This window comes from Moschus berezovskii, chromosome X (assembly GCF_049115385.1).
Source record: "Moschus berezovskii isolate FMDL1 chromosome X, NW_MosBer_1.0, whole genome shotgun sequence".
NCBI lineage: Eukaryota > Metazoa > Chordata > Mammalia > Artiodactyla > Moschidae > Moschus > Moschus berezovskii.
The window spans coordinates 1,486,312-1,512,535 of NC_142488.1; the positions used below are offsets into that span (position 1 = coordinate 1,486,312).

Below are 26,224 nucleotides of genomic sequence, written 5' to 3' on the forward strand. Positions count from 1 at the left end.
GGCGCTCATTCCTTCATTCTCTCAGCACACGGGGGCTCATTAATTCATTCACTCAGGCACACGGGCGCTCATTCATTCATTCACTCAGCACACGGGGCTCATTCCTTCATTCACTCAGCACACGGGGCCTCATTAATTCATTCACTCAGGCACACGGGCGCTCATTCATTCATTCACGCAGCACACGGTGACTCATTCATTCAGTCACTCAGCACACGGGGGCTCATTCATTCATTCACTCAGCTCACGGGGCCTCATTAATTCATTCACTCAGGCACACGGGCGCTCATTCATTCATTCACGCAGCACACGGTGACTCATTCATTCAGTCACTCAGGAACACGGGGGCTCATTCATTCATTCACTCAGGAACACGGGGGCTCATTCCTTCATTCACTCAGGCACACGGGGAATCATTCATTCATTCACTCAGCACATGGGCGCTCATTCATTCATTCACTCAGGCACACGGGCGCTCATTCATTCATTCACTCAGCACACGGTGACTCATTCATTCAGTCACTCAGGAACACGGGGCTCATTCCTTCAGTCACTCAGCACACGGGGTCTCATTCCTTCATTCACTCAGGCACACGGGCGCTCATTCATTCATTCACTCAGCACACGGGGGCTCATTCATTCATTCACTCAGGCACACGGGGAATCATTCATTCATTCACTCAGGCACACGGGCGCTCATTCATTCATTCACTCAGGCACACGGGGGCTCATTCCTTCATTCACTCAGGCACACGGGGGCTCATTCATACATTCACTCAGGCACACGGGGCTCATTCATTCATTCACTCAGGCACATGGGGACTCATTCATTCATTCACTCAGGGACACGGGCGCTCATTCATTCATTCAGGAAGGCAGGCAGGCATTCAATCATAACTGTGTTCTCTCCTGTCTCTATCCGTTTCTTCAGCCCTTGTTTCGCTTCTCTCCGTCACTGGCTCAGATCGGTCCCTCGCTCCTGCGCCCACGCACCGTCCAGGTCGCACCCGCTACTGTCCACGCCCAGGGCGCGCGCCTGCTCGGCTCACCACACGTTCCCTCCATACGATCACTACTCCAGCGTGGCCTCTGCGCCCGGCCGCGCGCTGGCTTGGGGCCCGGCCGGTGAGGCCAGTGCAAACATTGACTTTGGGGCCGGCGGGCTAAAGGTTAGAGGCTTTAGAGCCAGGACGCCCCAGACGCCTGGATCCCGCGGGCAGGGGACCGAGGGAGCGGGGCGCGGAAGCGGGGGCGCCCGCCTCCAGGCTCTCCCTTCCGGGGTGGGGGGTCCCTCCGAGCCTGGGCGCCGGGCGGGGCGCGAGGCTGGGGCCGGCCGTGCGGGAGACCCCCGCCCGGGGGCGGAGCTGATCTTCCGGAGAGCCTCCCACCTCCCGGCCGCGCGCCGTCCCGCCCACCCCGGGCCGGCGTCTGCGGGAGCGCGGCGAAGGTGGGGGGCGCCGCCGGCGATCTGGGGGCCGGAGAGGGGGAGCGCAGGCCTGCGCCGGGGCTGCCCCGGCGCACCACGTGGGAGCGGCCTGGGCGCGGCGGAGTTCCGCTGCTCCCGGAGCTCGGAGGAGGAGCGGCCCGCGGGGGTGTGGAAGGCTGGGGCGGGGAGCGGAGGAAGCTTCCGGAGGCGTGGTGGCAGCCTGGGCGCTCGGGGAGGGGGGATCCGGGGGCGGATTGGGGGCGCACTGGGGCGGCTGGAGCAGAGAGGCTCAGAGAGGGGCGGGGCGCACGGCTGGACACGCGGTGAAAGGAGTGATCAAGGTCGGGGCGCAGCCAGGCCGCTGAAGTCCCGGCCGTGGATGGGGGTGTGTGTGTGTCGGAGGCGCCCGGAGCCAGTGCCGGACGCGGCGCGGGCGCCCTGAGGACACCCGGGGGCGCCCAGGCGGCGGGAGGGCCGGCGGCTGCCCCTGCGCGCGGCGGAGACGTGCGCTGACCCGGGAGGGGCCGGGGCGTAGGGCGGTGTGGGTGTCCGGAACGCCCAGCTGTCTCCGCAGGCCTCGAACTCGGAGCGGGTGGGGCCCCCGGAGACGCAGACGACGCCTCCGCTCGGCTCGGCGGCTGGAGCCCCGGGAGGGAGGCCGCCCGCCGCGCCCGGGCGCCCTCGGCCGCGTGGTGCCCACCGCGCGCGCGCTGCGCCCACACCATGCCCGGTAAGCTGAGAACCCTCCTCGCGCCCAGCCTCCGCGCTCTCCTAGCCCGGGTGAGATGGACTGCGCTGGGAGTGGGGGAACCCCCACCTCCGCCCCCCACCTCCCCGCTCTGCCTGCCCAACGTGGCCCCCAAACTCCTCAGCGCCCACCGTGCTGTATCCGCCCAGCCCCTCGCTCACCACAGGGGCTGGAGAGCTTGGTGTCCTTTGGTGCCACTGGCGATGACAGTGGGCCTCAGCGGCTGGGAGGGGCTGAGGTTTAGTGTCGTCAAGGGACATTGGTGGCAGCTGTTCAGTCGCTCAGTCGTGTCTGACTCTTTGCGACCCCATGGACTGCAGCACGCCAGGCCTCCCTGTCCATCACCAACTCCCCGAGTTTGCTCAAACTCATGTCCATTGAGTCCGTGATGCCATCCAAGGGGCTCGTCCTGGGTCGCCCCCTTCTCCTGCCCTCAAAAAAGATGGTCAGGGGCACTGAGATTTGTTAATTTTCCCTCTGTGGATGCTTAGCCCTTGGAGGTTGGATGGACCAGTTTCTTGGCAGGCATGGAACTGTGTGAGAGGCTTATGGACGTGCAGAATCATGGGAAGTTCGTCGTGGTTAAACTCTGGGAAGAAAGAGATCAGACCAGAGACAGAGTTGCTTATTCCCGTGTAAAGATCAGGGGTTAATCCCCACTGCAGGGCAGCAGCCTGACTTTGGTGGGTTGGCTGGGACTGTGGCAAGCCCTGACTCCCAAGGGCTTCAATTGCGTCCTCTCTGCCTGCCCTCGGGTTTGGCGGGGACATCCGACTGGGGCAGTGGACCTCAGAGGCTTAGAAATGGGATGATAAAATGTAACCTTCACCCATGGGAAAGATGTCTGTCCTGTTCTGTTGCTTTGTTTTGTGGGGAAGAGGGCTGGTTTGGCCACTTCACCCGGCTTGTGGGATTTTGCCTTGCTGACCACGGGTGGAATCTGGGCTCCCAGCAGGGACAGCTTGGCATCCTAACCGCTTCCTTGCATACATGCTAAGTGTCTCAGTGGTGTCCGACTCTTGGCCTCCATGGACCGTAGCCCCACCAGGCTCCTCTGTCCATGGGGATTCTCCAGGCAAGAATACCAGAGTGGGTTGCCATTCCCTTTTCCAGGGGATCTTCCCAGACAAGGGATCGAACCCCCGTCTCCTGCATTGGCAGACGGATTCCTTACCACTGAGCCACCTGGGAAGCCACACCTAACCACTTGCCTGGTGGGTAATTCCCGCCCATTCCTGTTTTTTTTTTTTTTTTTCTTCTTTTTATCATGAAGACAATCTCTACTTGCACCAAGTCAGGCCTGATCATTCACGAGAGCATTAAAAAAATTCAGGTTGCTTTTTATTCAGAGGAGCGATTTGGTAATACGTCACCAGGCGGCTTCCCAACTGTTTTCCACCTCTGTGCCTTAGAGAGGCAAAGTTGTTTGGGCCGATTTCCTGCTGTATGCTACAAGGTTCTGTTGATGTGTGTTCCAGGGAGTGGTGGCTTGGAGCACTCCAAAAAAAAAAAAAAAAATACGCATTTTCTGGAAACTGGCGAGGGTCTGCATAAATGGTAGCATTCAGGAGGGCTGTTCGGACACACTGCCGTTGGGCTGGGCAGTGTGCTGGAGAGACCCCACTGGGGATTCAGCGTTCTGCCGGGAACAAAACGCACCTTTGAGTGAAAGCGGAGGGGCCCCCGAGGAAGCCAGGGGTGTTATTTTGGGGGAGTGGCTGTTCAGTGGGTGGAAGGGGAGGGAGGCGAGGTATTGGAGTAAACATTTCTTCCCGACCCCTCATAAAACCGACAGCTGCCGCTGTCTGCAGGGTGAAGTAGACTTTGGGAGATGTATTTTTTTTTTTTCTTTTTTCAACGTGGAATTGGAGGACAGCCACCAGTCCTGTTTGTGTTCCACGCCAGACGTCCCCACCCTAACACCCTGTCGAGTGGAAACTCGGCCTTTCAGCGTGGGTGCGAACGTGCTTGGTGGCTCAGTCGTGTCCAACTCTTTGCCACACCACGGACTGTAGCCCGCCAGGCTCCTCCGTCCGTGGGATTTTTCCAGGCAAGAATCCTGGAGTGGGCGGCCATGCCCTCCTCCAGGGGATCTTCCCCACCCGGGGATTGAACCCACGTCTCTTGTGTCTCCTGCATTGGCAGGCGGGTTCTTTACCACCAGCGCCACCTGGGAAGCCCTAAATAGATGGACAGACAGATGTTGTTGATATTAATAGATCATGATAGATGCATAGAGGCTACATAAATACAGGTGATAGGTAAGTGGATGATAAAGAGATGGATAGAGAGATGCAATATTAATAATGACAGATGATAGTTAAGGTGCATAGAGGGTACGTGGGTATCCAGACAGGTAAGTAAGTAGATAAACAGATGGACGAAGCAAGGGGAAGAAAGTGAAGTCGCTCAGTCGTGTTCGACGCCTTGCGACCCCATGGACCATAGCCCACCAGGCTCCTCCGTCCATGGGATTTCTCCAGGCAAGAATACTGCAGTGGGTTGCCATTTCCGAGACAGATGTTATTAAAGTTAATAAATGATGATAGCTAGGTAGATGAACAGATAGACAGCCATCTTTGGAGCTGCAGACTTAAATTCTGAGTTTTCCCTGTCGGTAATAACTCACGGCCAAGACACCAGGAATCCTCATCTGCTCCTTAATCCAAGAAGAACCCCAGCCAGGGGTAGACGGGCACTCACCCCAGCAGAACGCCAAGGTTAAGACAGGAAAACATGCCCTGAAACTTTGGGTCCTGCTATTCTTTCCGGGGTGACTTTGTCTTTGGAGGCGGGGAGGGCGCGGGGGCCACAGGGGAGCGCCATCTGGCCTTTTGAGAACTGAGCTGTGTGTGCTCCAGCCCGAGACCAAATGCTGCGAATGTTAATTTCTGTCTCGAGCTCGGGAGCCAAGGCCCGGATCTCCTGATCCCCTTGGTTTTGTCCTGGCGGCCAGGGGACCTCAGAATCAAGCGGTTTAAAATTCCCTGTGAATGTCCACATCACGCGTTCTTCGCGTTTGGAACTGCCGACAATCTCATCAGCTGTGGGAGTTTCTGTCCCTGCTGCGGAGACAGTGGGGAAACGGCGTTTCTGGTGAATGAAACAGCCTTCCTTTCCCTTCTGAAGCCCGTCTCCTTGGCTTCATACACCCTTGAGTTGAAGTCATGCCAATGACTGGGGCCTGTGCGATTTAATTAATGGGTCTGGCCGTTCTCTTTTGAGAGCCCGGTTCTTTTGGCGAGGTGGGCGGGAATCCTCGTGGTAACTCAGATCAATCCGAGTGTTTTTTGTACCTTTGGATTTGTGTTCACCTGAGACCTAAAAGTTTTGGGTGAGTTTTTCAGACTTGAATGGAGAATCAAATAAGCGGTCTGAGCTAGGCACATGTGTCGCGCTGCAGCAAAAGGAAATTTTACTTTTTCAACTGAAGGATGGTTGATTCACAATGTTGTGTGGTTTTCAGCAAAGTGATTCAGTTATAAATATGCATGAAAATTGAGAATTCTTGTTGGGTTTTCCATGTGGTGCTAGTGGTAAAGAATCTGCCTGCCAGTGTAGGAGACCCAGGTTCAATTCCTGAGTCAGGAAGATCCCCTAGAGAAGGAAATGGCAACCCACTCCGGTCTCCTTGCCTGGAGAATCCCAGGGACAGAGGAGCCTGGTGGGCTACAGTCCATGGGGTCGCAAGAATCGGACATGGTTGAGCATATATTCATGTATATATCTATATCTAGATATACTTGGTTATATATGTCTTTATACATATATGTATATATTCATATATTTTAATTTATATATATATCTGTGTATTTTTTTTTTAATTTTGGAGATAGGGGCATGGCATGTGAGATCTTAGATCCCAGACCAGGGATTAAACCCATGTCCCCTGCAAAGCAAAGAACATAGTCTTAACTGCTGGACCACTAGGGAAGTCCCTCCGTATTCTTTTTTTTTTCTTTAATTATTTTGCTTCATAGGTTATTAGAAGATATAGAGTTTGCTGTGCTATACAGTAGATCCTTGTTGTTTGTTTATTTTATATACAGTATCTGTATATAAACAGAGTATATGATTAAAGTTTCCTGGTATATATAAACAGATACTGTATATAAACTTATAGTTGTTCATCAGCACCAGGAAATTTTAATCATACTCTGCTTGACTCTGTGTCATATTTAGGGTTTCCTGTTATGTTTCCTGCATGCATGTGGGTTTTTTTCTTTTGATTTTTTTTTTTAAATTTTTAAAGAATGCAGGTGAAATGTCCCTGAAGCGTATTTTAAAATACGCATGCATGCGTGCTAAATCACCTCAGTCGTGTCTGACTCTTCACGACCCCATGGACCGTAGCCCGCCAGGCTCCTCGTCCATGGGATTCTCCAGGCAAGAACACTGGAGTGGGTGGCCGTGCCCTCCTCCAGGGGATCTTCCCCACCCAGGGATCGAACCCGCGTCTCTCACGTCTCCTGAATGGGCAGGCAGGTTCTTCACCACTGGCGTCACCCGTGAAACTCTTGTTCAGTCCACGTCGTGAAGCTTGAGGGAGTCAGAGGTGACGCTCAGCCCCACCGCTGACCCCTGACCCCTGAGAGCAGGCGGGAACAGAACACGGTTGCTTTTGTCCCCGTCCACAGTGTCCGACCAGGCATTTGTGACGCTGGCCACCAACGACGTCTACTGCCAGGGGGCCTTGGTGCTGGGGCAGTCCCTCCGGGAGCACAGGGCCACCAGGAGGCTGGTGGTGCTGGCCACGCCGCAGGTGTCCAACCCGCTCAGGTGAGACTCACACACACACCCCCGGTTCTTCTGACGAGGAAGCTGGAGGCGGTTCCAGGCCGCGGCCCGTGAGCTCGGGCCGGCGCTCACACGGGCGGCCTCGGACACTTGCAGAGGGGCTCGCGGTTGTCATTGGAGGAAGGGGCTCTGCTGGGTGCGGGGCCGACTTCAGAATCCTGACCGGAAACGCCACGTGTGTGGAGAGTAGCTCCTTGCCTCAAATATGGAAATCAGCGTCATTGATTCGGGGTTGGGGGGAGTGGGAGCTTTGAGAAGCAGCCCTCATGCTATCCACATGCACGCACACTCTTTAGGGAGTGTTACAAGCTCTGCCACCCCACGGGCTGTAGCCCGCCAGGCTCCTCTGTCCGAGGGATTCTCCAGGCAAGGAGACTGGAGTGGGCAGCCGTTCCCTCCTCCAGGGGATCTTCCCAACCTCGGGATCAAACCAGTGTCTTCTGCATAAGCAGGTGGGTTCTTTACCACTGAGACACCCGGGAAGCCCACATTGTGAGCTAAGTTAAAGCATTTTTATTTTTCTTAACACTTTTATTGAAATATAGCTGATAGACTGAGACAAAATCTGACAGACTGGGGCGGGGTGGGGCGCATTCCTGAGGTATTCTGTGACAGAAAGGTGAACACTGGAAGGTGAAATCTGACAGAAACTAGGGGGTTCTGAGGTAAAATCTGACAGGACATAGGGGGTTCCGGGTAAAATCTGACAGAAAGATGAACCTTCTGGGGTGAGATCTGACAGAAAGATGAACATTGGAAGGTAAAATCTGACAGAAACTAGGGGGTTCTGAGGTAAAATCTGACAGGACATAGGGGGTTCCGGGTAAAATCTGACAGAAAGATGAACCTTCTGGGGTGAGATCTGACAGAAAGATGAACATTGGAAGGTAAAATCTGACAGAAACTAGGCGGTTCTGAGGTAAAATCTGACAGGACATAGGGGGTTCCGGGGTAAAATCTGACAGAAAGATGAACCTTCTGGGGTGAGATCTGACAGAAAGATGAACATTGGAAGGTAAAATCTGACAGAAACTAGGGGGTTCTGAGGTAAAATCTGACAGAAAGACAGTCTTTCTGAGGTAAAATGTTTGCAGGAAAAAAATCAGAAAAAATTCTTGTTCTTTTCCCCCCAACTTCCTGGTTGGCATTAGTTGTAAAGAACCTGCCTGCCATTGGAGGAGACATAAGCGATGCAGGTTCGATCCCTGGGTTTGGAAAATCCCCTGGAGGAGAAGATGACAGCCCATTCCATTATCTGCCTGGAGAATCCCATGGACAGTGGAGCCTGGTGGGCTGCAGTCCATGGGGTCGCAAAGAGATGGAGACAACTGAACACATTCAAAGATTTTTATCCCTCCAGCACCTTTTAGAGAAAAACACTTTAGCATCTGCCCCAACAAAATGAAATGTGAGCAGCCCGGGACAGAATATCTTGCGTTACACGGTTTCCCGGCCTCCTGGAATTCGGCCTATGTTTTTCCAGGGTTATCCTCTCAAGAGTGTTCGATGAGGTCATCGAGGTGAAGCTCACAGACAGCGCAGATTACGTCCACCTGGCCTTTCTGAAGAGACCGGACCTCGGAGTCACCCTCACCAAGCTTCACTGCTGGACCCTCACCCATTACAGCAAATGCGTCTTCCTGGACGCGGACACACTGGTGAGTATGGAGGAGGGAGAGGTCCAGACCTTCTGCTTGATGAGGAGCTGCCCACTCAAAGATCATGGCCTTCTCTCCTTTAGCGGGCTGCGAGCCCGTGCTGGCGGATCCCCACCAGGTACTGCCCATCTCTACCCGCAACATCATTTAGTCACTCAACATCGGGTAGAAGACGCCCGGTAGTGTTGCTGAGAACACTGGGTTACGTGAAGGCCTGTTCCTTCCCTAGGATGAGTTATTTCATTATGTCATCTCCACAAAATTGCCGGTGCCAGCCGGCAAAGAGAACAGGTCCGGACCGCAACGACGTAGAAGCCTGAGAAAAGAATTAAGGAGTAAAGAATGGGGTCGAGAGGACTGAATGCTCGTGAGGCAAACCAGCGACTTTATTGAAAAGGGCCAGGGTTTTTATACAAAGTGAGACCGGGAACAGGGTACATAAAAATACCAAGTCATTTACCAGGTTAGTTATTGCATCTATAGACGATTACAAAGGCTTGTTTGCTTTCTAAGACAAGCTTGGCATTTAGACTAATGCGCACAAGATAAGAAAAACTAGTCCGCAGGCTATAAAGATTAGGGGGTACATTCTTAATCTACTTTAAGAGATAAGGAAAACATACCTACATAAATTTGGGGGAATAAACAAGAAACCTAGCAAAGGATTATTTGCTCTGTTTTTCTCAAGGAAGAACAAATAAGGCCTGGTAAACGTTTAATGACTCTCTTAAGGGGTGGCGGGACAGGGAACAGCACTTACAAGGCATTCCCAGGGCCAACATTTGGGGCCTTGTTCAGGCCGGCTCCCCGCACAAAATAAAATATTGGAAAAATACTCTCGTTTGATCGTACCGTGAATTATACAGTCCCGGTGGGGCTGGAAACCTGGCTTCTTAAGCGATAGCACCTCCACTGTAGTCATTTGGGTTACTGACTCTCGGTGTAAGAGCCCAGGTCAGGTACTTTCAGAAACAGCCTTTGGAACGTCGAAATGTGAAATGAGGTTGGAGTGGTGGAGATCCCATTCCGGGTTGTCTTGGCTGTGCAAAAGCGGTGTAGGAAGATGGAAGGGTGAACAGGAAAATCAAACAGAGGGACAATCACAGTAATATTTTGTTTCCCAAACAGAGCACAATTTGTAAAGCCAATAGGTGTGTCGGAGAGGAGCGCTGTGAGTGGTCAAGCTCTCGGAGGCAGTGGATGATATCATACTGACTCGCAAACCTCCATGTTTGTGGATTTTCAGTCTCATAGGTCACATTTGCTGGATGGAAGAGAATAAATACAATTAAGATCATATCATCAGTATATTGCAGGCTTCCCTGGTGACTCAGACAATAAAGAATGTTCCTGCAGTGCAGGAGACCCAGGTTCGATCTCTGGGTTGGGAAGATCCTCTGGAGAAGGGAAATGGCAACCCACTCCAGTCTTGTTGCCTGGAGAATCGCACGGACAGAGGAGCCTGGTGGGCTACAGTCCGTGGGGTTGCAAAGAGTCTGGCATGACAGAGCGACTAACCCCTCCGTGTATGGACTTGCAAACCACTATGTTCATGGATTTCCAGGCTTACTGCTTACGTTTGCTAGATGAAAGAGAATAAATGCAGTTAATTAAGTGTTTACGTGTTCCACAGAGGATCTTAAGAGCCTGGAGATGATCGTTTTGTTTCATAGATGGTGTTGCTTCAGTGGTGTCCCTTGAAATGAAACCAGGGAGCAATCTTATACACACATTCTTCTCTTTGGAATATAAGCCTCAAAGAAGAGGGTCACTCAAAAAATTGGGTATCAATGTCCCATCATGGACCATTGTCTGGTTCATCATGAAGTTCCTGTCGCACTTCTCACTTCTGTGTTAACACACTACTGACTGGGGAATTTTTGCAGAAAGTAACGCCTGCAGATGGTGATTCATTATGTAAGTGAATACTGAAACACTTCCATCAGGAATGTTCCGGTAACAAAAGACGTGGTTCGATCTGTGGGTAGGGAAGATCCCCTGGAGAAGGGCATAGCAGCCCACTCCAGTATTCCTGCCTGGAGAATCCCATGGACAGAGGAGCCTGGCAGGCTACAGTCCATGGGGTCACAAAGAGTTGGACACGAGTTAGTGACTCAGCAACCACAAGCCCCCCGGGCTCCTCTGTCCACGGGATTCTCCAGGCAAGACTACTAAAGCAGGTTGCCATTCCCTTTCTCTAGGGGATCTTCCCGGCGCAGGGGATCGAACCCACGTCTCTTGTGTCTCCTGCACTGGCAGGTCAGTTCTTTACCCCTGAGCCACCTGGGAAGCCATCTGCCTCATCCCTTTAGTGATGAACTTGTAGCAGAAGCAGTTGAGTATAGAAGGTCAAGTCACAGACACAGATTCAATATGGAGTCAGACCGGTTCTCTCCCATCACGTTGTACGGGGTGCCCCACGCTCTGCCTCCCCAGGTGCTGTCCAACATCGATGAGCTGTTCGACAGGAGGGAGTTTTCTGCAGCCCCGGATCCCGGATGGCCGGACTGCTTCAACAGCGGGGTGTTTGTTTTCCAACCCTCGCTGGAGACGCACAGCCTCTTGCTACAGCACGCCACCGACCACGGCAGCTTTGACGGTACGCTGAGGGGCAGCTGGACGTTTCTGGACCGGAGTGGGGCTGTGGCGTTCCCTTTGACCCACCAGCCCTTCCTCCCCGCCACCTCAAATCTGTGAATAGCAAGTTAAAGATGGGGATCCAGGGACTTTCCTGGTGATTCGGTGGCTAAGACACCAAGCTCCCAATGCAGGGGGTGAAAACTACACCACTCGTTATGAACTTCTTTGGCTGTGCTGTAACTCTCTAGGGGCAGACCAAGGCTTGCTGAACAGTTTCTTCAGTAACTGGTCCACCGCCGACATCCGGAAGCACCTGCCCTTCATCTATAACTTGAGCAGCAACACCATGTACACCTATAGTCCTGCTTTCAAACAGTGAGTGTTGTAAATATAGCTTGTGGAAAAATGTCAGAGATGTGTCCCTTTCTACACAATTTAAAAATAATAGGGTTTTATATACAGTGTCAGTTAGATTTTCTGAGAAAATATGAAAGGTATAGATTTTTTGAAAATGTAGTTATATAGAGTATATATATTTTGTATTAATTTTTTAATTGAAGGATAACTGTTTTCAGATTTTTGTTGTTTTCTGTCAAGCCTCAACATGAATTATGAGTATGATAATTCCTGGTGATAATGATCATACTCATAATATGAGTATGATATCCCTGGTGACTCACATGCTAAAGCGTCTGTCTGCCAATGCAGGAGATGCAGCTTCGACCCCTGGTTTGGGAAGAGCCCCTGGAGAAGGGAATGGCAACCCACTCCAGTCTCCTTGCCTGGAGAATCCCATGGACAGAGGAGCCTGGCGGGCTGCAGTCCATGGGGTCGTAAAGAGTTGGACACTAAACAGCCAGGGATGGTACCCACACTTCCTGCATTAGAAGGCAAAATCCTAATTCCTGGACCATCAGGGAAGTCCCAGAGTGGGCACAGTGGGTCACATGGAACATAGATCTCTGGGGAGAATATGATATCAAAATTTCATAAGAAAGCAATGAATTAAGAAAAAAAAAGTTTTCAAAGCTCTGAGGTTGGTGCTAGTGGCAATAACTATAAAAAAGACAAAAATGAAGAGAGGAAAAGTTTCCATCTTGCCCAAGAAGCCAGTTTTCTGGTCTGCAGCTTTCTTTCTCTGCTATAAAATCTATTTTTAAAAAAAGCTGTCATCGTTTTCAGGGTGAGATGATTTGGGCTACGAAACCACCCACCTTTCTAAGACTCCTGATTTATTCTTTCTGTTGTGGGGCGCATCCCAGTGGGTTCTGATTATGTTTCTTGGTCTACAGAAATATGAAAGACTGCCAACGCGGACTGACTATAAACAATTTTTTTTTTTTTAACGCCAGTCTAAGTGGCTGTCACGAGAGGATCATCCCTGAGCCGTCGATGTGCACGTTTGTGTCTCGCTGTTTGTGACGAGTCCTGCGGTGGTCACTGGCTTTCTTTTTTTAAAAAACTGTATTGAGTTTTGTCTGTGTCTCCTGCTCAGATTTGGCTCCAGTGCGAAGGTGGTCCACTTTCTGGGGTCCTCGAAGCCTTGGAACTACAAGTACAATCCCCAGACGGGCTCCGTTTTGGAGGAGGGCTCCGGGCGGGCCGACCAGCATCAGACGTCCTTCCTTAACCAGTGGTGGGGAATTTACCACCGTAGCATCTTGCCCCTTTGCGAAAATATCCGGACCAAGGACGACCAGGTGCCCCCAGGTCACACGGTAAGGTCCTGAAACCCTGGAGTTGAAACCGGGGATTGGTTCTCTGTGATCTACAATTGGGCATTTTCTTCAAAGGCAGATTCCCCCATGTTCTTGTGTCGAATCTCTTCTCATTTTTTATTTTTATTTTTTAAAGACAGATATAGGATGTGTGTGAGTCGATCAGTTGTGTCCAACCCTTTGCGATCCCATGGACTGTAGCCCGCCAGGCTCCTCCGTCCATGGGATTTTCCAGGCAAGGATACTGCAGTGGGTTGCCATTTCTTTCTCCAAGATATAGGATACTATAAGCAATTACCAAGTTATATTTAAAAAAAAAAAAAGTGTCAATGTTTCAGAGGCAGATTTTCTATGTAAAATTTTGTTTTTTATAATACACTACATTTTTATTTCCAAGAAAGTCACTTTCAAAGTGGTACTTGAAGGATGTTGTGTTTTTAACCTGTCGGCCACTTTTGTGCCGATCAAGTCCATTAAAAATTTGACAGTCGTAAATGCATTTTTCTTTCTAATATCCAAATACTTATTTTCTTATTTTAACTATGATCTTCTTTCTGAGAAGAAGTTGGACTTCAAATTATAACACAGTTTTACGACCTCACAAATTTTCAGTAAAATTAGGATGTTGGCTTTTTGAGAGTTCTCCATTCTGATAAATTACATCCCCCCCAAATCAAGTGGTAACCATTTTGCACAATATAATTGTATCAAATCAACATGCTATATACCTAAAATGTATACAATATTATATGTTAATCATATCTCAAGACAGTTTGGGGGGGAAAAAAGGAAGAAAAATAAAAAACCTTTCCCTTTAGAAGAGAACAAAAATATCTGTCAAGGACTGCAGTAATGGAAGAAATAAGATTTTTTAAAATTCAATTTTAAAAAAATATTTATTTATTTGGTTGCACCAGGTCTTCGTTGAGGCATGTGGTATCTAGGTCTTTGACCAGGACTCGAACCCGAGTCCCCGCTCTTGGGAAGCCCAGAGTCTTAGCCACTGCACCCCCAGGGAAGTTCAGGAATGGTTCACCATTTATAGACACGTTTATTTAAAAATGAGGGAATGAGAAGAAGTTAAATAATGCTGACACACACCAGAAAGGAATTAGACGAGGAAAGATACGTTATTTCACCACAAAGAAATAAAGACCGTAGCTGGAGGTTAAGGACCCGCCACAGCTTTGGAACTTGTGCCACTTTTCATCTGTAAGCTTGTCCTGTATTTCATGTAGGAAGATGGTGAAAAAGGCAAGCAACTTTTTTTCTTTTTTTGGTGCAAAATCGTGAATGTTTCATGAGCAGAACTGCGGCTGCCGTTTACCGAACTGACGCAGAAATAATCATTTAAATTAGCCAGCTTCCTCAGGGAAAGAGCCACTCATTGATTGAGTGGCTGGAAATGACTGATTATAGATGTCATTGGAGGGGGCATTTTCCACTTTCTGTCCTTGATTGAAGAGGCCGTTGAAGGCGGTGTCTGAAGAGGGCTTCTCAAGTTCTGGAATGGGCACCCATTTGATTTTTTAAAAAAACTGTAACGCTGCACACTCTCCGTGCTGAGTTTCTGCAGTGAATTTCAACAGGCAGGCAAAAGACCTTTTAAGGTAAGGTCCCAGGAAATTTTATTTCTCGATCTATTTTTAACAGGCGTGTTTAAACAGTGGAGTCCAGTGTCTGCAAATACATGCATTGGGACCTTGAAAAGAATACAATTTTTAGTGCTTTTACTGCGGTTTTTGTTTGGTGGAGCTGGGTACAACTTTGCAGTCAGAACCAAAGCTTTCTTGCGACTTCTCTGGTAGTCCAGTGGTTAAGACTTCACCTTCAAATACAGAGGGCAAGGGTTCAATCCCTGGTCAGGGAACTAAAGACTCCCCATGCTGTGCATTGTGGCTGAAAGATTGAGGAGAAGAAAAAAAAAACTTTCTCTGACCATTGGAGACAATCAAATAGGATTTTATTCAGATTCTTGCCTCTGATAGAAAGTTGCTGTTCCTTTCTGCCAAGCAGTCTGCTTAGGCTGTCTTTTTTTTTTTTAATGGAGTCACTCAGTTGTGTCAGACTCTTTGAGACCCCATGGACTGTAGCCCACCAGGCTCCTCTGTCCATGGGATTCTCCAGGCAAGAAGACTGGAGTGGGTTGCTATTCCCTTCTCCAAGGGATCTTCCCAATCCAGGGATGGAACCCACATCTCCTGCGTTGCAGACGAGTTCTTTACTGCTGGGTACTGTATATGAAGAAAGATAAAGCAGATTCAAGTGGTTTTAAGAAATTAAGTGTTGAGAGCCATGTAGGGAGCCTGTGGGGTCCTTCTAATCTGGAGCAATAATGTCAATGTAGATGTTAGTGAGATTTGCAGAGAGGTCAGGAGTCCCTTGGGCAGCAAGGAGATCCAACTGTTCCCTCCTAAAGGAGATCGGTCCTGGATACTCATTGGAAGGACTGATGTTGAAGCTGAAACTCCAATCCTTTGGCCCCTTGATGTGAAGAGACAACTGATTTGAAAAGACTCTGAGGCTGGGAAAGGTTGGGGGCGGGAGGAGAAGGGGACGACAGAGGATGAGATGGCTGGATGGCATCACCGACATGAGTTTGAGCGAGCTCCGGGAGTTGGCGGTGGACAGGGAGGCCTGGCGTGCTGCGGTCCATGGGGTCGCAGAGAGTGGGACACGACTGAGCGACTGCACAACACGGGACATTTGCTGAGTGTGAACGTTTTTACGCAGGCTCGCCTCGGAGGCGTTGGGGTGCTGTGTTCCAGTGCAGCGGCGGCGGCGGAGGGGTCGTGTGCGAATCCAGCAGAGAGGCCCGGGCAGGATCGCTCTGCTCACGGCTCGGAGAGGGCTGTGGGGGTGGAGGAAAACCCCCCTACTCTGGCAGCATGCCCTTCGGAAGAGGTCAGTACGTTTGCTCTGCACAGGGGCGATGGAGGCTCAGGCTCACTGGTGACCAAGGAGACGGGGGATGCTCCCTGGACCCCCGGGGATGGGGGAGAGGGGGGGCAGAACCTGTCTTCAGGTTGCTCTGGCATCAGTGTGAAAGCGTCAGTCACATCCAAGGAGTGCCTCTAGCTTGTCTATGCAGGAGGTACTTGAAGCCGGTTGTGATTCATCTCTGGCCTCAGGCCCAAAGCATGAGATTAGAGTCTGGCTCCTCCAGCCCGAGCTGTGTGACCCAAGGCAAGCTGTGCCAACCTCTCGGGGCGCCTCTGTCAGCTCCTCTGAGACACGGATGATGATAATAATGTCTCACAAAAGGGTGGTGAGGCTGTTGTCCAGCCGCTCCGTCGTGTCCGGCTCTCTGCGACCCCTATGGACGGTAGCCCGCCAGGCTCCTCTGTCCGTGGGATTCTCCAGGCAAGGAGACGGGAGTGGGTGGCCATGCCCTCCTCCAGGGCATCTTGCCGACGCAGGGATCGAACCTGCCTGTCTTAAGTCTCCTGCACTGGCAGACGGGTTCTTTACCGCGACAGCCACCTGGGAAGCCCTGTACTGGCGTGTAGCCGAGTAACAGTGCAGCCATACTTTCAGGTGCAGAGGGTGGGGACTCAGACATTCACATAGACGCATCCATTCTCCCCCAAACTCCCCTCCCAGCCAGGCTGCCACATAACAGGCATTCTCAAGCCCCTCTGTCTCTCAAAAGACTTAGCATGACTTCTCTGATGGGGGTGGGATTTGGGGGCCCCGTGGAAGACGTGTTGTCCTTTCCCGTTATCTCGCGAATAGCTTTCCGGGGGCTGTTTCTTGATGACGGTAAGACAATGGACATGTTGACTTTAGCCGACGTTTCTACGGGACGTTTCTCTTCTACACTTTAATATGGGATCGGTGATGTGCAGGCAACTTCCGTGCATTAGCAATTTTTGACTTGTGAATTCATAGCCAACCAAACAAATTGACAAAAAACAAAGACCCAGGTTTGGAGCATGGAGGTGGCTGGGAAGTGAGCTGATTCCTAATTTTTTTTTTTTTTCATTCCTTCTGCTGTACCCTGAAGTTTTCCCAGCACCTGCCTCTGGCCCCAGGAAATGGCTTCTGTGGGTTAAGCAAAAAGCGTCTGCCTCGCAGGAATGTGAACACTCTGTGGATTAAGTTCTTACATTCCTATAGACCCGCCTCCCTGCTCTGCCAGCAGGAGCCACACCCACAATGGGAATTTTAAAAAAAATGAAGTATACTTGATTTACCATACTGGGTTAAGTCTCACGTGTCCAGCAGAGTGCTTCAGTTATTATTTTTTTTCTCAGATTGTTTTCCATGACAGGTTATATTACAAGGTAGTGAATATCACTCTGCTATACAGTAGGTGGGGCTTCCCTGGTGGCTCAGAGGTTAAAGCGTCTGCCTCCAATGCGGGAGACCCGGGTTTGATCCCTGGGTTGGGAAGATCCCCTGGAGAAGGAGATGGTAACCCACTCCAGTATTCTTGCCTGGAGAATCCCATGGACGGAGAAGCCTGGTAGGCTACAGTCCATGGGGTCGCAAAGAGTCGGACACGACTGAGTGACTGAACAGAACAGATACAGTAGGTCCTTTTCATTCAGATTTTTGAGAAGAGTCGGCATTCGCGTTAAATGTTTGACAGTCAGACTCTGTGGGGAATCTCTCAGAAATAAATAAACAAAAGGAAATAATTATATAAATGATTATATAATTTAAATAATCAATATAAATTTATCTATATAAATGTATTGTATTAATATTTTAACATAAATAAATATAAATAAAACATAATTTTATATTTATAAATAAACAAATAAAATATAATGTAAATATAAATATAGATAATAATATATTATATTGTAATTCAATATAATTATATTAATCAATATATTAATATGATTAACAAATCAATCTATATAATTTATATAAATAATATAGTACAATTGATTAATGTAATTAAACAATATATTAATTATAAAACATATTAATAATGTAGTTCTACTGATATACTATTATCAGTTCAGTTCAGTCGCTCAGTCGGGTCCGACTCTCTGCGACCCCATGAATCACAGCAATACTATGATAAATAAATATAAATAAAAATAGAAATCATTTTATTAAAATAGATTAAATAGAAATTAATATGAATATGTTATATTAATATATTAATGTAAATACATAAAATTAAAATTAATAAACTAATAAAAAACCTTTCCAACTGCGATGGTTAGTTTCATGAGTCAAGTTGAGCAGAGTAACGGGTGTGCAGATAGCTGGTGAACCATTACTTCGGGGTGTGTTTCTGGAAGAGATTAGCATTTAAGGAAGTGTCTATCAGGACTTCCCTGATGGTCTAGTGGTTAGGACTTCCTGCTTCCAATGCAGGGGGCCCTGGTTTCAATCCCTGGTTGGGGAACTAAGATCCTGCATGTTGTGAGGCTTGGCCAGAAAACACACACACACACACACACACACACAAACACAGAAGAAAGACTCTATTGACCATGTTCCAATGAGCATGTGTGTCTAAAATTGAGAAAGTCATGGCCCTTCTACACGTGAAAGTCACTCAGTCGAGCCCAAAAGTAAATAAAATAAATATGTCTAAAAAATAAACTTGGGGTAAGAAGTGGGCAGAAAACCTAAGTCATCATTTAGGTCCAAAAAGGACATGCCAGTGAATGTGGAAGTCCCGACTCTTTGCGACCCCATGGACTATACAGTCCGTGGAATTCTCCAGGCCAGAATACTGGAGTGGGTAGCCTTTCCCTCCTCCAGGGGAACCTTCCCAACCCAGGGAGCGAACGTAGGTCTCCTGCATTGCAGGCGGGTTCTTTACCAGTTGAGCTTTAAGGAAGGGGTCCTTTTTACAGTGTCTGTGAGTAGATTTCATTATTTTACACTCCAAGGTTATCTTTCTGGAGAAGGGAATAGCAACCCACTCCAGTATTCTTGCCTGGAGAATCCCACGGACAGAGGAGCAAGGCGGGCTACAGTCCATGGGGGTCACAAAGAGTCAGACACAACTTAGCAACCAAACAACAACACGGCAGACATCTTTGGAATTAATTGTTCTGCGTTGCTGCCACCTACTGACCATCTAGAGAATGACCCACGCTGGGTTCTTTATTTGGGGAATTTGGAATCCAGCCCCCCCAAAAAAAGAGACAGAGAGAGATTATTCGCATAAAGCCTGTAAATACGCAAGAGACAGATCTGGAATGCTTATTTCAAACAGCAGCCTTTGTATGTCCGATTCTCTGTGACCCCGTGGACTGTAGCCCGCCAGGCTCCTCTGTCCGTGGGATTCTGCAGGCCAGAATACTGTAATGCGTCGCCATGCCCTCCTCCAGGGGATCTTCCCGCCCCAGGGATCAAAGCCACATGGCCTGCATTGCAGGGGGATTCTTTACAGTCTGAGCCACCGGGGAAGCCTAAGAATACCGGAGTGGATGCCCATGCCCTCCTCCAGGGGACTTTCCTCACCCAGGGATGGAAGCCAGGTCTCCTGCAGCTGAGGCATTCCTGGCAGATTCTTTACCGTTGACCCCCGTGAAAGTCCCAGCCGCAGGACACGCAGGTCAGCTTCTGGTCTGCGTCACGCGCAGCCGAGGGGCAGAGAGGCCTGCTCTGCCCTACGCAGTCATCTAATGACCCAGCGTTCCTGCCACTCCTCTGCTCCATCCCCTTCCAAGGCGGCTCCTTGAGAAACAGTTTTGGCTTCCACACTGAAGCCACCCGAATACGATGCCCGTGATGCATTAAGTTGTCTCCTGCCCACTGGGATGGTCTTCGCCATGTGCCATTCCGGGAAGAGTCGAGAAGAGCCGCTTGCCTGGTTTTCTGTGGGGTTTCGTCTTCCTGTGGCATTCCAGCTGAAATCAGAAGGGGTCCTCATGGAACGGGATCTTCACTGGACCTGCGGTGACCCGGGGGAGGAAAACTGTCTGCCACCTGACCACACAATCTGAGCGGGTGATACCATCCGACCATCTCATCTTCTGTCGTCCCCTTCTCCTCCCGCGCTCAACTTTTCCCAGCATCAGGGTCTTTTCCAGTGAGTCAGCTCTTCGCATCAGGTTAGGATTGGAGCTTCAGCTTCAGCATCAGTGTTTGCAATGAACACCCAGGACTGATCTCCTTTACGAGGGATCGGTTTGAACCTCCTTGATCTGCTTCTACTCCAGCTATATTTGCACCCGTGGAGGCAGACGAACACAGATGAGGCGTTTTTAGTTATCTGCCTGAAGCGTTGTCCTAACTTTGCTTTCACTTTTTTTTTTAGAGGATAGGTTGGCGGGAAATAGAGACTCGTGCTGAAGTGCCACCTGACCCGTTGTCAACACCCTCCCCCCAGTTTGCAGACCTCACAGAGATCCAAACCAGTTCGGTATAACTCACTGCTACTTCCTTTTTTTTTTTTTTAAAATGGCTGCACCATGGAACACAGAGGATCTGAGTTCCCTCAGCAGGGATGGAACCCACACCGCCTGCAGCGGCGGACTTGTTAAACGGCGCCTGTTTCTCTGTGTGCCTGTGTGGGTCGGCGGCCAAAGGAGACACCCCGTGTGCTTCTCCTCTATCCTGGGACATTTCTGAATGGCTTTCCCCCCTGGTGTTGTTCATGGATCGCTTTGCTTTCCAGGTGGATAAGACACCTGGCTTTTTGCAAGCCTAAATCCCTGACGTTCTCTTCTATCTTGCTTTAGGAAGAAATAGACAAGTGTTAGACGTTCAGTCATGCCCCTGACTCTTTGTAACCCCTTGGACCGCAGCCCACCAGGCTCTTCTGTCCATGGGATTCTCCAGTCAACAACACTGGCGTGGGTTGCCATGCCCTCCTCCAGGGGATCTTCCCGACCCAGGGATGGAACCCGAGTCTTTTATGTCTCCTGCGTTGGCAGGCAGATTCTTTACCCCTGAGCCACCAGGGAAGCCCGGACATATACATGTATGTATTCTTTTTCAGATTATTTTGCCAGGTAGGTCATTACAGAGTACTGAGCAGAGCTCCCTGTGCTGTCCAGCAGGTCCTTGCTGGTTCTCCATGGTAAACACAGCAGTGTGTCCATGTCCGTCCCAGACTCCCTGACTCTCCCTTCCCCCATCCTTGCCCCTGGGAACCATAAGGTTATTACAGAGGATTGAGCTGAGTTCCCTGTGCTGTCCAGCAGGTTCCTTGTTACTTACCTATTTTATATGTAGCATCAATAGTGTATATATGCCAATCCCAATCTCCTCATTTGAAAAATTAACCCTTACATCACATAACAAATGTCAGCCTCTCGTCTTGTGCAGAAAGTAACAGGGGAAACTTCACAGTAGTAAATCACACCAAATGACTTAAAAATTGTTTTTTGTTTGTTTGTTCATTGTTTTGACTGTGCGGTGCAGCTTGCGAGATTTCAGTTTCCCCATCAGATACTGAGCTAGGGCCCTCGGCAGTGAAACTGAGGAGTTCCAACCAGTAGACCAGGGCTCAGTGGGTAATGAATCCTCCTGCAATGCTGGAGAGCTGGGTTGGATCCCTGGGTCGGGAAGATCCCCTGGAGAAGGGCATGGCCAACCACTCCAGTATTCTCACCTGGAGAATTCCATGAGCAGAGGAGCCTGGTGGGCTGCAGTCCATGGGGTCACAAAGAGTCGGACACAACTAAGTGATTAAACACTGCTATACCACCCACTGGACCACTGGGGGGGTTCCCCTAAATGGCTTACTTTTTTTTTTTTTTTTCACAAACCATTTGTTTGATCCTAAGGAGGAAGAGTTCTCTGTCATCCTGGTTCAGGCTGTGGTTCTGGGAAGCCCCCTGCAAACTAACGATGCAACGATTCTGTTTCCAGCGGCGGGCGGAGAAGGCAGGAGGTGGCCCACCCGAGGACGCCTTGGAACCGAGCCGGGAGCCCCCTGCGGATCTCAACAGGGACCTCAGTCCCCAGGACGCTCTAGAGGTAGTGTCCCCTGTCCCAACCTTCCACCTCGTCCAGCTCCCGTGATGGGCGCTGTGGGCTCTTGCAGCGGCCAGCTGTGTACACGCACGGGCCTTACCGCGGTTTCAGCCTTGCTTGTTGAGATGAGACCCTTCATTCTTCTCCCGCTGTCTCAGATTCAGCTGGCTTCTCTCTGGCCTTTGCCCTTGGTGGTCGGCCCAACCGCTTTCCTGTCCTCAACTCTGATCATCACACCCGCTTTCTCTTGCAACGCTGTTCTGCAGAATTTAATTGACCTGAAGGGGCTGGGCTTTGTTTTCTGCAGCCTGAGCTTGGGAGGTGATGCACAGACATACAACCTGGGAGATTTGAGGGGTGGGGGGGGGGTGTTTTGATCCGAATCGAGCATGCCTTGATTTCTTCTTGCAGAAGGAAATGAAAGATGCTTTCTTCTTAAGTCTACCTCTTGCGGATGCTCTGGTCTTACATTTCAGTCTCCCTGATCATGCATTTAAGGAAGTTGGTAGCTCCTGTTAACACTTTTTGTTGCTGGCGTTCAGTCGCTAAGTTATGTCCACGGACTGCAGCACGCCAGGGGTTTCCTTGGAGTGACAACAGTGAAGAACAGGGGTGTCCTTCACCATCCCCCAGAGCTTGCTCAAACTCATGTCCGTCGAGTCGGTGATGCCGTCCAACCGTCTCGTCCTCTGTTGTCCCCTTCTCCTCCTGCCCTCAACCTTCCCCAGCATCAGGGTGTTTTCCAATGAGTCGGCTCTTCGCATCAGATGGCCAAAGTGTTGGAGCTTCAACTTCAGCATCAGTCCTTCCAATGAATATTCAGGGTTGATAATAATCGGAGGAAATCTAGCTCAAGAGCTGACTGCTGGGCGGAGGATAAAATTGGTATTGATGTTTTTTATCGTGCCTTTGTCCGTGGAGGCCGCTGTAATAAAAAAAAAAGACCACAGTCTGGATGGCTTCCGAATAACACAAAATGTTACTTCTCGCAGCTCTGGAGGTTGGGTGTCCAAGTTTCAGGCATCAGCAGGTCTGGGGTCTGGTGGGAACCCCTCTCCCTGGCTCACAAGCATCTCCCTGTGGGCTTGTCTTTCCCCAGGTGGACCTGACCATTTCCATCTCCCAGATCTCCATCGAAGAGAAGCTCAAGGTCCTGAGTCCCGAGGAGGAGAGGAGGAAGTGGGAGGAGGGACGGATGGATTACCTGGGGAAGGACGCCTTCGCCCGCATTCAGGAAAAGCTGGACCGCTTCCTGCAGTGACCGCGCCGTTCTGATGAGCGGTCCTGTTCCATCAACATCCCAAAGCCCTTTCGGAGGAGGAGCTCTTCACCCATGTGCCTCAGTTTACCGTCGATCCACCTGAGTGCCTTCTGTCCACCCTGTGGTCCATCCAAAACCCAGCTCGAAGCCCCGCGTGACCCCAGCTCCCCACGCCTCTCGGGCTTCCCCGGGGAGGTCCTGCCTCCTTTATGTCTTGTTAGCAAATCACTGAGGATGGAGACTGCAGCCACGAAATTGAAAAACACTTGCTCCTTGGAAGAAAAGCTATGACCAACCTAGACAGTGTATTAAAAAGCAGAGACATCACTTTGCCCACGAAGGTCCGTCTAAGTCAAAGCTATGGTTTTTTTCCAGTAGTCACATATGGATATGAGAGTTGGAGTATAAAGAAAGCCGAGCACCGAAGAATTGATGCTTTTGAACTGTGGTGTTGGAGAAGACTCTTGAGAGTCCCTCGGACAGCAAGGAGATCCAACCAGTCCATCCTAAAGGAAATCAGTCCTGAATATTCATTGGAAGCACTGATGCTGAAGCTGAAACTCCAATACTTTGGCCACCTGATGCGAAGAACTGACTCACTGGAAAAGACCTTGATGCTGGAAAAGATTGAGGGCGGGAGGAGAAGGGGACGACAGAGGATGAGATGGTTCAATGGCATCATTGACTCAATAGGCATGAGTTTGAACAAATTCTGGGAGATGGAGAAGGACAGGGAAGCCTGGGTCTCTGGACTTGCTTGAAGGAGCTTGGAATTTTCTGCTCGACAGATGAGACCTTGTCCTATGTAGATTAGCTTGAAGTACTGCAGAGCTTCAAACGCATAGCACTCAGAAAGGCATTGAGCTCCCTGAGAACCTTCCAGAATGATTAAGTCCTTTTCTTGACGATGGGGTCAACGTTCGGATGTCTTGAGTGTGACTATGGCGTGAATTTTGCCAAGAGTGGCTGACAGACACCACGGCTGTGCTTTCTCTTCCGCAGAAATACCCAGGGGGACTTCAAAGTGTCTTGACATAGTCCCCGTGGGGACGCATCAGAGATATTTGGAAGGAGAGTCTAGCTGGCTTGGGAGAGATGACCTCTTGCAGACTGGTTTACCTACTGGTGTGGAAGACATCCCAGGTGGCGCTAGTGGTAAAGAACCCACCTGCCAATGCAGGAGATGTGAGTTCCATCCCTGGGTCGGGAAGATCCCCTGGAGAAGGAAATGGCAACCCACTCCAGTATTTTTTTTTCCTCATTTTGAACTTTTTATTTTGTATTGAGATGTAGCCGATCAACAATGTTGTGATGGTTTCAGGTGGATGGTGAAGGGACTCAGCTAGACACATACGAGCATCCATTCTCCCCTAGACTCCCCTCCCATCCAGGCTGCCACGTGACACTGAGCACGCAGGTATAAGCGCCCAGGGTTTACGCCCAAGGGTGTCTGGTGGTCACGTGCTCACGGTGACTGGATCTGGGGAGGCTGTTTCTCTGGAGGTGAATCCGTGCGGGGTCAAGGACACGGGACTGCCCTTGGCTGGGTTTCACTCCCTCACTTCACAGCTGCACTCGAGGTCCTCGGTGAGCCATTGCAACTCGGCTACGTGGGGACGATCCTCCGGTTTTGTGACACTGGACGCTGTAGTTCCGCGAGAGAGCCTTACTTCAGAAGCATCCTAGTTCTGGGAATGAACGCAGTGTGTCAGACCCTCTCATGGGGTCAGTGTTTGTGGCCACCGCAAGGATAATTAAAGCCAGGTGTCAGCTGCTGTCCTAAGGAGGAGGACATGCTGGCCACCACCCACGAAGATAATTAAAGCTGGACATGGGTCGCTGTACTAAAGACAAGATGCGGGGTTTAAATGTCTGAGTGGTTTATTCATCTCTTCCCCAGGTGGCTGAGTGGTAAAGAATCTGCAGGAGGTCTCAGGTTTGATCCCTGGCTCGGGAATATCCCTGGAGGAGGAGATGGCAACCCACTCCAGTGTTCTTGCCTGGAGAATCCCATGGACAGAGGAGCCTGGGGGCGCTGCAGTCCACGGGGTCACACAGAGTCAGACACGACTGAGTGGCTGAGCATGTACTATTGAAAATTGTGACATAGGTTTGGAAGAAGGTTGAGACAGCTTTGTTCAAATCCATGTGAGATCCGAGTGGACTTCTGGGGTTTGTTGTAGCGTTTGCTGTGAGAGGCGTGTGCTATGGAGCGGCTTTTATTTTTTATCTGTGGGTGAATGATCTGGTGTCTTGGTTGGTTTCCTACATATGATGCTTCAGGGGCTACTAGGAAAGAGTTGTGGGGACAAACTCCTTGGGTGGGTTGGGTGGTGGGGGGGTGGTGGTGGTGTTTGCCAGCCATCAGAGTAATCCCTTAGGTTTGTTCTGGGGAAACATGATGTAAAAAGCAGAGACATTACTTTGCCAACCAAGGTCCGTCTAGTCAAGGCTATGGTTTTTCCAGTGGTCACGTATGGATGTGAGAGTTGGACTGTGAAGAAAGCTGAGCGCCGAAGAATTGATGCTTTTGAACTGTGGTGCTGGAGTAGACGCTTGAAAGTCCCTTAGACTGCAAGGAGATCCAACCAGTCCATTCTAGAGGAGATCAATCCTGGGTGTTCATCGGAAGGACTGATGCTAAAGCTGAAACTCCAATACTTTGGCCACCTCATGCGACGAGTTGACTCACTGGAAAAGAGTCTGATGCTGGGAAAGATTGGGGGCGGGAGGAGAAGGGGACGACCGAGAATGAGATGGCTGGATGGCGTCACCGACTCGATGGACATGAGTTTGAGTGAACTCCGGGAGTTGGTGATGGACAGGGAGGCCTGGTGAGCTGTGATTCATGGGGTCGCAGAGAGTTGGACACGACTGAGCAGCTGAACTGAACTGAACTGAACTGATGTTGGACTATAAGATACAAAAGGCGGATTCTATGTCCATGAGAGAACTCTGGATGGTGAGCGTCTGAGTCCAGCTTCTCCGAAGAGGACCCTCCATACGTGAGTCCGATGGCTCACTGGCTTCAAGTCAGACTCAACTCGGATCTCTCTCCCGCATTATGAGGTCTGTCCTCATGTCTGGATGAAGGCTAGTGCATTGCAATTAAAATCTTAGGACGGCAATGCGGTC

General features: G+C 50.1%; 1 protein-coding gene across 4 annotated transcripts; it reads left to right on the forward strand.

The window, feature by feature from the left end:
- The first annotated feature begins 1,320 nt into the window (after positions 1–1,320).
- LOC129564535 (glycogenin-2) lies at positions 1,321–25,412 on the forward strand. 4 transcript variants are annotated; one of them, XM_088833953.1, is made up of 11 exons: positions 1,321–1,447; positions 2,001–2,156; positions 6,812–6,953; positions 8,455–8,629; positions 11,066–11,228; positions 11,458–11,584; positions 12,705–12,927; positions 15,661–15,831; positions 20,165–20,269; positions 21,724–21,831; positions 22,928–25,412. In XM_088833953.1, exons 2-11 carry the CDS (start codon positions 2,150–2,152, stop codon positions 23,087–23,089), a joined length of 1,383 nt encoding a protein of 460 aa, XP_088690079.1. In that variant the 5' UTR covers positions 1,321–1,447; positions 2,001–2,149; the 3' UTR covers positions 23,090–25,412. The 4 variants fall into 4 exon arrangements, with proteins under 4 accessions (XP_088690079.1, XP_088690077.1, XP_088690080.1 ...); XM_088833951.1 differs by lacking the exon at positions 1,321–1,447 and adding an exon at positions 1,656–1,811; XM_088833952.1 differs by lacking the exon at positions 1,321–1,447 and adding an exon at positions 1,705–1,767.
- The last annotated feature ends 812 nt before the right edge of the window (positions 25,413–26,224 follow it).